General features: G+C 41.5%; 1 protein-coding gene across 1 annotated transcript in view; it reads left to right on the top strand.

Moving 5' to 3' along the window:
• Positions 1 to 2,559: 2,559 nt before the first annotated feature.
• Positions 2,560 to 13,133, top strand: part of sms (spermine synthase) — a 42,577-nt gene continuing 32,003 nt past the window's right edge. Inside the window, exon 1 of the mRNA XM_060936182.1 lies at positions 2,560 to 2,794. Coding sequence (XP_060792165.1) covers positions 2,749 to 2,794 — 46 coding nt within the window. The 5' untranslated portion in view covers positions 2,560 to 2,748. The remainder of the gene's footprint in view (positions 2,795 to 13,133) is intronic.

Below are 13,133 nucleotides of genomic sequence, written 5' to 3'. Positions count from 1 at the left end.
TCCCCCCCTCTGGTTTTTATCTCTGCTGAAAAAAAATCCTCGGGGACAACCCCGTCAATAAAAAAACAAACCAAAAAAAAAAAAGTTGACATGACGGGCATGTTGTGACAGTTTTCTATGGTCTACATTGCACTCACTTTCAAAATGACCCGAAGTGGCAGCTTTGATGTTCACGAACGTCCCCAGCAAATAGATCCATTGTAGATAATAACAATATCTTTGCGTTCTATGCAGGGATGCAAACAGTGCGCCTTTTGGCGGATGCCGCCTTTTTCACGGCCGATTTTTTTTTAGGGGGGCGTTGGAGTGTCTGATTATAGTTTCAAAGTAAATTCTGTATTAAAATTACTAAATAAGCAAATCCGTTACAGTCCATGAAACAGGAAGTATAAGAATGAGAAAAAAAAAACAGTTTAAATCGGAAAGCTGCGCACAATGTGAACTGCGCCATCAGAGCAAACTGTTCATTTAGTATTCATGTATTTTAGTGATTTTCGAGTCACTGTCCATTTAATCCGGAGGGAGAGAAACATCACAGCAACGCGACAAGCAATGCGAACTTTGTTGTGTTAGTGTTCGTGTATTTAGTCAGAGAGATAGGAAGATGAATTTACTATCTCTGGTTTAGTGTTCGTTTTCATTTAGTGTTATTCATTTGATATCATCGGATGTTATTGAGCTGTTAGCCTATTGTTACCTTAATTTTGTGACGGTTCATGATTAAAAAAAAAAAAAAAACATCCCCCCTTCTGGTTTTTTGACAAATCGCACCCTGTATATATATGGCTTCATTTGGAGAGTTCCTACTTCAAAATCGCTACTGCTTTCAGACACTTTACACAACCTCTCATGACCAAAGTCCGTCCACACGCGCTCGGGTTCGTAAGTAAAGGCCCGGTCCCACTGGCCGATGGACACAAAACGTATGCAAAAACACACAGCGGACGAGCAAAATTTCGGGGGTGGCTCTATCCGTTTTCATCCGCTCCAGAAATGGACAAAATTGGCGAAAATTTGCGAAAACAGAATGGAAAAGAACGGACGTGGGTAGTATATAGCGGGGATGTTAAACGCATGTTCATAGGAAGCCTAGCGGATGAAAGCGGATGGAAGTGGATGACAGCTCCGAAGGGGTTACCGGTGATAACTGAGAAGCGGACGCATAGCAGAAAGAGCGGCTGCATAGCGGATGAAGGGGATGCATCACGTACGCCTAACGGAAACAAAGGGGATGTTGCGCGGATGTATATCGGATGCAGACCGTTCACTGCGCATGCGGGGGGTATGAATTGCGTCTGCTCCGCGGATATAAAGGGATGCAGCACGCACGCCGTCAGCATAAAGCGGAAAGACGTGCTGGCGGCTACATCGAGAGATCCAGATGATTTTCTCCCGCTTTTTATACAAAATATCGATTGTCCGCTAGGTGTCCTTCTACATACTCTAGACATACTCCAGACATCCTAAATATACGAGATACATCCCAGATATAAACGCTTTGTCCGTTTTGAATACTTTATATACGAGATGCATACGCTTACATCCTTTCTATTTCCGTGCTACTAACGATGAATAGACGTTTCATGTACCTTATCTTTCCTCCCTCTTTCCGTTTTCAGCTGCAGCGGATGTGAGTTGCGAGGATGCCCAGAGGATGCAAAGAGGATACAGCAGACGTTTAACGGATGATAACGGACATAGAACGTTTGTTGCTCGTATATGTCGCGGATTTACATCGTACACGGCGGAAAGTTCATCCGTTCTAAAAGTTTTGTGCAGCTCAAAACTTTTTGCGCGGATGAAATCACAGTGGACGGATGCTCGATGGATAGAGCGTATGAAGCACGTATGCAATGAGTACACAACGGATGCATAGCGTTTTCCAATGGATGGCAAAGATTTTTTTACGTTTTACATCCGTAAGTGCAGTGGGACCGGGCCTTAAACACGGAACTTTTTTTTTTTAAATTAAGGATCAATTTCACAGTTTTGAAATTGCCCTCGGCACTTTTTTTTTTTTTAAGATTTTTTTGGGGGCTTTTTGCACCTTTTATTTTTATTGGATAGGACAGTGTAGAGACAGGAAATGAGCAGGAGAGAGAGATGGGGATAGATCGGAAAATGACCTCGGGCCGGAATTGAACCCGGGTCCCTGGACTTATGGTATGGCGCCTTATCCACCCGAGCCACGACACCCCCATTAAACACGGAACTGCTCCCAGTCCGTTTGGCTTAAATGACGTCACGACGACGGCCCCCTGGCGGTGAGAGTGCGCATAAGCGAGATGGAAACAAACCCTTTTTTGGGCAAAACAATATATTTTAACCGTTTTATTCAATTTTAGGACGCAAATTAGACACCAGGAAGATTGAATTCGCTTTTTAGGTCGTTCTTCTAGACAATCAAGTTGATATTCTACGTTTCACCTCCGACCTTTAAATGCAGAGGGGAATTTCACAAGTGTGTGATGAATAAAGTTGTTCTTTCTTTCTATTCACTGCCTCGTGTAGAGTCGGTGTGTGTGAGACACCACGACACTCCCCCACCTCACCTCGTGTCCCGCAGCGTGCAGAGAGAGAGAGAGACAGCTACCCCCTCCGCCTACTTTCCTCGCTCTACTGCGGAGAGCACCGCAGCTCCTCTTGCACTTTTTTGCTTCCTGCTCGTGTGTTAAGTACCGCTACGCACTCGTCCTTTTTCCACAACCGGCCGCCTTCTCCAGGTATGGCAGACGGCCTTGTCCCATCATGGCAGTGCGACATTACACCCTCGACTTCAAGCTCTCTGCACCAGGTAAGCGGCCATATGAGGTGAAACGAATGAGCAGGAGGAGGCGGCGGCGGCTCGGGGCTCCAGAGCACAAACACGGGCCTCCTCTCCTCTCCGTGCCGGTTTATTGTTGTCTAATGGCTAACAGCAGCAGCGGCTTGTTGTAGGGTATTACATGCACTAACTGCGAAATGAACCCCCAACATTACCAAATAGCTATCTGATTAAAAATAGGGTGTTTTTGACCGTAGGTGTGTTGACCTTAAGAAGGTTTCAAAGGTAACAAAGTATGTGTGCTAATGCTAACTCTCTTCTCATCATGCGTTTACTGAACTCAATCTCTCTCTCTCACTCTCGCAAAACAGATAGCTTATTGAAAGATTTATAAATTAAATTTCCTTTGCTAATTTGTCATTAGCTAACCACAACAGTGTTGTGGTAAAAAAAAAAAAAAAAGACACGACCACAGACTATACAATAACTAGCATGCTGCTAGCAGCAGTGTATTTTTAAGGATAATTGCTATATTAAGCACCTGTACCCAACATGGTTACCTGTCAGGTAACGTTCATAAAGTCTCTATGCTCTAAACTGTCCTGGATTTAATCAGTCAGTCCGTCCATCACTGTTAATCTGCTTTAATGTCCGTCTCTTTGTGCTCCCAGGAGCCTGGCACGTCCACATGGCACGCTTCTTAATCATTCATCACCCATCTGCTACAGCTGTAAAAGCCTTCGCCTTACCCCCCCCCCCCCCCCCCCCCCAAAAAAAAAAAAAATTAATGATTAATTGCTCTGTGCTTTAACTAGTTCATGAGCTCAAAAAGTGGTCTTTTTTTTTAAATATCAGAAATGTACACAAGTTTCTACGGAAGCGTATTAGGGCCACTTGGAGAAAATATTTTTTTCTAAATTCCGAGATTAAAAGTCGGAAATTTCAAGAAAAAAACTCGAAATTCCGAGATTAAAAGTCGAAATTTTCGAGAAAAAAAGTCGAAATTTTCGAGATTAAAAGTCGAAATTTTCGAAATTAAAAGTCGAAATTTTCGAAATTAAAAGTCGAAATTTTCGAGATTAAAAGTCGAAATTTTCGAGATTAATGCGTTCATGTGCTATGGGAAGATGATATTTTCCAGTTGGGAAGTGGTATTTACCAGTGTGTTGTGTTCACATGCTTTTGTTGTTGTTGACAAATTAAAGATGGTGGACCAGATTCAAGTTAGCAATAGTTAGTTAGCTATCGTTAGCAATAGCGTCTGCTCTGGATAGGTAAAAACAAACCATAACACATTTTTAAAGGAAACGGATTTCTAACGTATTATATTACACTTGTTAATGACGCAACATTGCATAGACACAAAAAACTACTCACTAGTACTAGTAAAAAAAAAAAACTTTAGTAGCATACAATGCTTAACATTCAAGTGTCTTGTACCGCTCGCCGCCATGTTGAAAAGGTTAAAGTTCATCTCATCTTGGCAACTCGTGTATCAAAATTTTCTACGAGTTGCCCAGTGGAAAATACCACAAGAGGGGGCGTTCATGTGTGCTTTCCATGTCGGCGTTTGGTATTTACCATAATTCCCATAGCACATGAACGCAGCATAAAAGTCGAAATTTTCGAGAAAAAAGGTCGAAATTTTCGAGAAAAAAGGTCGAAATTTTCGAGAAAAAAGGTCGAAATTTTCGAGAAAAAAGGTCGAAATTTTCGAGAAAAAAGGTCGAAATTTTCGAGAAAAAAGGTCGAAATTTTCGAGAAAAAAGGTCGAAATTTTCGAGAAAAAAGGTCGAAATTTTCGAGAAAAAAAGTCGAAATTTTTGAGATTAAAAGTCGAAATTTTCGAGAAAAAAAGTCGAAATTATGACATACAAAGAACGCATGCTCTAACTGCTGCCATGGCAGAGACCCCTTTCACATGACGTCACCGCGCCGCGAGATTTTGTTAGGCGCCATATTGGAAGACCAAGTACATGCACTCACAATATAAAACAAAGTACGAGCGAGAGTAAAGTGACACGATGGATGATAATTCGGGTTATGTGAGTACATTACCAGTTGCAGAAAGGGCACGGTATGTGGAGAAACTGGCTGTGATTGATGGGTTTGACCCATATGATAAGACTCAGAAAAAATTATGTGAATCCAAGCACACAGTTTAACGCAAAAGTTCGTTTATATCCCGACCTTGTCAGCTGTCAGATTTATGTTAATGAACCCGGTAAGCTGGTAAATAATAATATTTATTTATTTTTTTCTTTACCAAATTCTAACAGAAAACGAGAGTGCCCGAAAGGGAAAACCGAGCCGAGCCGCCTCACGGCTGTAATGCAAATTGCTTTCCTCCTCGGTATACAAGTGCGCTTCCATGGCAGGGAAAAAGAAACTACATTCTGCCGCCTATGTAGTCCCCTATTTAAACAAATAGGAGTCATTCAGGATTCAGCCATGTTTTTGCTCCGTGTTTTTACTTGACCAAAGTTATACAGTATTATGAGCTTTAAATTGCATAAATAAAACCATTTGGTGAAACTTTGAAGAAGAGATTGTACTGGTTTAAAGTTTTTACCGAACGTTTTCATGTCGACTCCAATTAATACACTAGTAGAATCGATGACTAGTTTAGTAGGCCAAAACTTTTTTCAATTTTTGACTGTACCAGCCTGAAAAAACTTGCGACAGTCAAATGGAAAAAAAGCAAGCTGGTCATGTTGTACTGGACTAATCTATGACTGATGAGTATAGTAAGTGATACTAGTACTGATACAATAAAACAGACGACTGTAATCTGGTAGGCAGCACGATTTATATTATTTCTCCGTGTCCGATACATAAGGAGGACCGGACACCAATTCTGCCATCTGTTTGCTACCCAGACATTGTAAACTATTTGTTGTTTACACCCAGTGCCTACACTGCTGATGACTTGAAAGCCTACAAAGGGCTACAGGCTTACAATTATGTTGTTAGTGGCTTGGTTCGTGATATTACCGCTGTTATTAAGAATAACCTACACATAGTTATGGCCAAGGTAATCTTGTTGATATTTATCTTTTAATAATGTATCTTTTCAGTTGAAAAATTAATACTTTTTGTTACTATTAAGGTATCCATAATTTAGGTTAATTTATCCAAATTATACATATGTATTTATGATATATGCCTACACAACAACTATGTTTTATTTATATAATAGGAGGGAGAGCAAGCCCCAAACCATCCTAAATTATTATTATTATTATTATTATTATTATTAAATTGTAGAAGTCTGGGAGGCTTGCTCCTCATACAGTTATCAACTTGAGGCCAATTTAGCATGTTTTAAATCTGAATTTCTTGCGTTTGCTTACCTCAAAGTGTCCGCAGATCATGCACAGACTTATCCATTATATCCACAGTTTTTTGCCAAGTCTCACACAGGTTTCTTTCAAGTCTACTGTTGGGCCAATAAATCATAAATAAAACAGCTCAGATTTGTTTGTTTAAGTCGTTTGCCACTCCACTTTATTCTCATGGGTTCACATACCGCTGCCGTTATTTTCCCCTAATCACGAGTTTGTTGGTCTTCCAAAATGGCGCAGGGTCTGTTTACTTCCGGTTTCGGGTGACGTCAGTGAAAGGGGTCTATAGTCGCAGGAAGTCGCCCAGTGACGTCATGCATTGATTTGCATATTTCTGGAATTATTTGCAGAGCAAAACGTGTCCAACAAGGAAGACAGCTACAATACAGTACAATACAACAGACTTGTACAGCCTTGTTGAATACTTGATGCCAACCTGCAGAGAATTAAAAGCAGTAGATCAGGTTGCGCGGTGCAGTTGTGCACATAGTCATGAAAGTGTTCCGGATTTTTAGATTTTCATGAAAATTCCTCCAGGTTTTTCCGCTAATGACGAAATACCCGGAAATCCGGATATTTGACAAAACTCTTGAAAATCTCCGGTTTTCTGAATGGAGAAATGTATTTTTTGGATTTTTCGTGTTCCTAGACGCGGTGTAATACTTCGCATCGTCCTTGCATGGGCGCAGTCCTTAAATAGCCCAAACATATGCCGCTTTTCCACTACCAACGCGGCTGAGTCGGGCTGAGTGGGGCTGTTGGGGTTGCATTTCGACTACAACCGCGCTGAACCGTGCTGGCTGGAAGTGGGTGGACACATTGGGTGGAGTTAGCGAAAGTGGGTGGACGTCACGTGATGTCGTTAGGCGGCGCAAACAGTGACATCAGTGGCCTTTTAAGCGGTAGTCTCACAACCCGGATAGTAAACAATAAACATGGAGGACATGGAGTCGTTAGCGTTGCTGGTCTTGGTGCTGTGGCTTGTTGTCACCGACAACGCCAACAGATACTGGCAAGAGCGTATAGATGAGGCGAGGCGCATAAGGCTTCAGAAATTCTCGTAATTCTTCTTCCGGGTTTACGGTGTTTACAGATCCCAGCGTGCTCGCGGGGCGTGTGTGGGCGTGTGAGGACACTCCTCCTCACCAATCAGTGCACAGGGGAGTGTCTCCTCATGCCCCTAGCCCCACTCGGCTCGGTTTGGCTCGCTTCAGCCCCACGCCAAAACCGTGCGAGTTTTGGGTGCTAAGCAGGGCTGAAGCGAGCTGAGTCGTGCTGCTCTGAGGTAGTCGAAATGCGAGCCGTGTCGGGCTGAAGTGAGCTGAAAAAGGGTAGTGGAAAAGGGCCGATAGTTCACTGATTAAAGACAGGTGTTCTTTGTTAACGGCGCGCGTGCCGGAGCTCGTTAGGCCGTGCCCAAGGCGTGCCTTCAGGTGCACATGCTAAGGCGCGCAGGACTGACACCATTCTGCGCAAGCGCAACACAATCGCACTAGAAAGCATGTTCAAGCTGCCAGTGTAGCTGCAGTCTTTTTAGTTGCGAATTACGAGTATTTTCTCGTGTTAATAATTCGCCATGTCAAAACAAGCAAAACTTTCCTCCTTCTTTCGACGTGATGAGAGGTAAGCAATATATATATATATATATATATATATATATATATATATATATATATATATTATTTATTTATATATACATACAGGGCTCTACATTAACTTTTGAAACCACTTGTCCTGTCGGGCAAGTTGAAAGGAAATTTACTTGTCCGAATGTGAAGTTGACTTGTCCGAAGAAATATTTGAGAAAAACCCCCACAAATAAACTATTTGTAACCCAACAATCTTTATGGCATTTGTTTCCGAATTCACAACATATGCATAATATCTATGAATCAAAAGTAATCAATACTTGATATACTGAGGCAAAAGTTCAAAAATATAGTAAAACAGACTGATACCATAATTCACCAATTATTATGCTGAAGTTCAGAAGCAATATATTCCAATAGAGTAGAAATTATGAACATAAAATTTTAAGAACAAAATAAGAAGAAGCCTTTATTCGTCACATGCACACTTCAAGCACAGTGAAATTCATCCTCTGCATTTAACCCATCTGAAGCAGTGAACACACACACACACACTCAGAGCAGTGGGCAGCCCAGAGAGCAGTCAGGGGTTTGGTACCTTGCTCAAGGGCACCTCAGGCCAAGGCCGCCCCACGTCAACCTAACTGCATGTCTTTGGATTGTGGGGGAAACCGGAGCACCCGGAGGAAACCCACGCAGACACGGGGAGAACATGCAAACAGAAAGGCCCTCGCCGGCCGCTGGGTTCGAACCCGGAACCTTCTTGCTGTGAGGCGACTGTGCTAACCACTACACCACCGTGCCGCCCAATAACTATACTATGAGATCCAGAAATACTAACCATTATATATACACAGATCAGTACTCTGCAGTTCAGTAACAAATATCACAAAAAGTAACATTATCATAAAATTTATGACTTGATGAGATATCACTAGTTTGGACAAGAGAAACAAATAACAATGCTACAAATAAAAACAACTGATAACAAAATTGACTGATTAATACTGTAAATCACTGATTATTATACACTGAAATCTAGTTATCAAATGACAAGATAATATATCTTGTTATGAAAACCTCCACACCTCTATTGACTCACAGATGAATGGATACAAATAAAGTTTCTATTCATCTTCATCTATCAAGCCTTGAGTTCTGCTCCATCAATTGGACTCCATCAATCATTAATTTATTTATGAGAAATTGAAAACCAGAAAATTAAAATTATATATATTTTCATTTTTAAATTATTAATTTTGAATATATATCCTCCACTGATGAATTGTTGTTGTCTAATTATTCAGTGTGGCTCCTGTATGGTATTTAATGGTCAAAAAAAAGATAATAATTTCAAATAATCCATAATTATATCTAAATTATAGAGCCCTATGTTTCAAATCCCTAAACTCCCATTACTAATTAGTTTAATTAATACAGCCGGTAACCTAATTAGCAGCCATTTGACAGCTTGGTATTTCATGGATAACTTTCCCCACTTCTACCTCACTCCCTGTCAATCCACACGCATGCAGGCGCACATTCCAAGCCCGGCACACCACGCCACACACGCTCGGCTATATAATGAACACCATCAACAACAATTCAAAGATTTGGAAATTACCACACACTCAGCGTAAATATACAGTTGAATAATGATCCCGCCAACAGAAATGTAAACAAATCCACGTGTATGACATGATTAAAACCAATCATAAACGACCGTTTACTTTTCAGCTCACACACACGAAGCGGTATTGGCCGGTTTCGCAAGTGGAATATTGCGCATGCGCACATCGCTCTTTCCGAATAGAAACATCCGGCGATTCATCAAAACAATATGTCGAGTGAGATGCTTCGGAAATCATGTGAATAAACTGATAAATTTGATATGTAACCCGAATATCGGCGTATTTTGGCACTTGTCCGATCGGACAAGTAACTGAGACGATGAACTTGTCCGACATTAAGTATCACTTGTCCCGGACAAGCGGACAACTGTTAATGTCGAGCCCTGATATATATTTCCCATCAAAGTTGCATTTTGTGGTTTCGAAGCTAAGTTTTAGTGCCGTTTCTAGAACACAACATCAAGAAAATGTGGAAGAAACATGGGCGTAAAAATGCGTATGGACGGTATGGACGCGTCCATACCAATATTCAGCTGAGTTTAAAATGTCCATACCATTTTTGAATGGAGAAGCCGCGATGTGGGAAACACTGAATAAAAACACCAAACGCGGTATCGCTTCCAGCTGATTTTCAGTTGTGAACAGACCTCTCAAAGACGGCTGACTATTGGTGGGGACAGGTAAAAAAGCTTTATGAAGCTTTGATTGGCCCACCTCCCGTTGCCTTGACGTTGCTATGTTTTTTTGTTGTCATTGGCTGTAAGCAGTAGCAAGCGGTAAAATCAGCATCCAGCTCGCTGCTACAGCAAAACAGCACACAGGCAGTGATGTCGGGCAATAAAAGAAAACGTAAGGAGGACATAAGACATTATTTTACCCAGTCAACGGTAAGCTATTCAAAACAAAATAGCCTTGTTAGAGAACCTCTCTCTCTCTCACACACACACACACACACACACACACACACACACTAATAAATGCTTGTAGATAATGCTAAATGTTTACTTATATTTAGGTGGTGTTTACATTAGACCGTATCGTTGTCGTTGCGGATGCACTGTCTGTGCACATTAAAACGCTGGGAAACGACTCCACAGGCGGAACAGTTTGAATCCGCCAGGGCCCACGTATTCAACCCAGTACGTATCTGATCCGGTGCTGTGTAAACATTGAGGAACGAGGATACGCAGTGCTGAGCTCTAGTTGACGTCGTCATTGGACAACGTCACTGACATCCACCTTCCTGATTCGCTGGCGTTGGTCATGCCACGTTGGTCATGTGACGCGACTGCTGAAAAACCTTCTCCTCTTTAGTCCCAATGATACGGCGTCCCTGATTTCCATAAAGAACTTCAAATTTTGATTCTTATGCTCTCCCACTCTCTCGCTTGCTTGCTCTCTCTCTCCTCTCTCACACTCTCTTTCTCACTCTCTTTCTCTCTCACTCGCTCACTCAATCTCTCACACACTTTGTGCTTGCAAGTGGTGAGTGACTTGCGCATGCCCGATATGCACTGGGATCATGTGACGTGCCGTCTAATTAGTCATGTGATTAGCGTATCCGTGTATTGGCGTTGCTGTGTGCATGGGGAACGGTTTTGTTGCGGACACAGAAATTTTGTGTGTAAACTCGAATCGTTTTAAAAACGTTAATCTGATGATCCGCTGATTCGAAATAATGTAAACAGGGCCTTACTGTAACAGCAAGGAGTTTTCTGTTTGCAATCTCTCTCTCTCTCTCTCTCTCACACACACACACACACACACACACACAGATAAATGCTTGTAGGTAATGCTAAATGTTTACTTATATTTACTTTTTTCTTGCCCATGGAGCACTTGCATGTGACGTCACAGCCGATCCAGATTGTGACAGACGCCATCTTGTCGGTCAAACGCCATATTTCCGCCTTCTACTTCTACTTCTGGTTTTACTTCTACCTTTTCTTCTGGAAAACCCTACTATATACAATTCTACTACAACGGCTGCGGCTACAAGCTCTCCCTACCTGTGCACGTTTTTTGTGTGTATTTTTGCGTGTTGTTCATCTGTACCGGACTTCAATATCCACTACAACTGTATGGACTTACTGGACATGGGTTTCCAGCAGAAAATGATGGTTTGTAGCGATTTCCATCGCATGCACAACATTCCGGATGAGATAGCGAGACCAGCGGGGTCTCCGTGGATTGTTATCGGAAGCAAAGCGAAGGAGGTGGCGCCGGGAGCGGAAGCAAAAGCAAGGCTGCAGAGCCGGCCTGTTGACTAAGCTCAGAAAACAGCCACTCAAACCTCCACTGCCAAGCCTCTATCTCTCCAACGCCAGATCCATGGTAAACAACACGGACGATTTGGAATTACAGCTGGAATTACCTTATTCTATTCTATAATCGGCTGGTCAGTGCTATACTCAATACTTAAGTGACTTACCCGTCCAATGAGGATTCTTGTTTACAAGATGCCACATCTGAGTCGCTGACAAATCCTGAATTTCTGTAAAGATAACTGTCCAGAGATTTATAAGCACGCAGTGCTTCACCACTGAACAGCGAGGGAAAGTTAATGAGGTAATTATACACGTCTGGGTATTCCGCTGGCAGTTCAAAATCCAGTCGTGAAAACTCCATCCGGTAAGCCATAAGGGTCACTAATCTGTAGATCGTTTATTTTAGACATATATCTAGTTATCTGTTCATTAGAAAAATGAGCCGTGTAGTCCGTCAGTTGAAATTGATCCATTCTGTACACGAGTGCAGCAGTATTCAGCTGTGTTTTTTACCGACAAGATGGCGGCTGTGTACTTTCCGGTCACGTGACTGCAAGATCTCTATTGTTTGCATGTGTGTGTGTGTGTGTGTGTGTGTATATATATATATATATATATATATATATATATATATATATATATATATATGCATATGCATGTGTATATGCGTATGTATGTAACCTCTGCAATAAAATGTAAAAATGTGAAACAATTGTCACTTAACCCTTTCAACTTAATGAATAAACATTTTTGCAAAATGCACTATAACTACCAAAACTCTTCACCCTTCTACCACCCATACCTACATTACTTCCAGATTCTGAAATTGCAGTAACTCAAAAGGAAGCACGTGATGTTTCAAATGTGTGAAAATAGTAAAAGTTGTGTGAAAATGAAGCAGCAGCACATAATTTTGATTGATTGTATTGTTGTATTTTGGGTAGGTCATCCACTACAGCGAAATTTCACAGCAACTTCAATGTCCACTTTCTCTGTGTGATAATGTATTGCCCGTATACATGCAGATGTTAGCCTAAGACTAAGTATACCTGGTGCTAAAAATCAAAATAACACAAAGGAATGGACAACCAATCATTTGTACAGTGTAGGCCACATTTCATGCGACAACCATGGCGCACTGGGGCGCTTGGCCAAATTATGTCCCCACCAATATCAACACCGTTTTTACGCCCTTGGGAAGAAACAGCAATACTGGAAGAGCCGGTTTCTAAGCTACCTAAAACTAGCAATGGTAATTATTTTTTGTTACATAATGTACTCAGGCTGCCAGTCAGTGTGTGACACACACACACCCTACGCCCCTGATTTACATGAGAAATTTGGTATTCATTGGTGTGTTTAAATTTACAGACAATACGAACTCGTAAACAATTGGCTTCAACTCGCATAAATATGAATTGGAAATTTTTAGTTCGATTTAGCTTATGCAAATGCACAACTCTACTAAAAGATCGATAAACGAGGCTCAATGTCCCCAACATTGAAACCTGAAAGCTTTAGAAACTCTAACAGACCTT

This window comes from Neoarius graeffei, chromosome 12 (assembly GCF_027579695.1).
Source record: "Neoarius graeffei isolate fNeoGra1 chromosome 12, fNeoGra1.pri, whole genome shotgun sequence".
Classification (NCBI taxonomy): domain Eukaryota; kingdom Metazoa; phylum Chordata; class Actinopteri; order Siluriformes; family Ariidae; genus Neoarius; species Neoarius graeffei.
The sequence above is the reverse complement of the archived record's forward strand: the minus strand, read 5'-3'. Positions and strand labels throughout refer to the sequence as shown.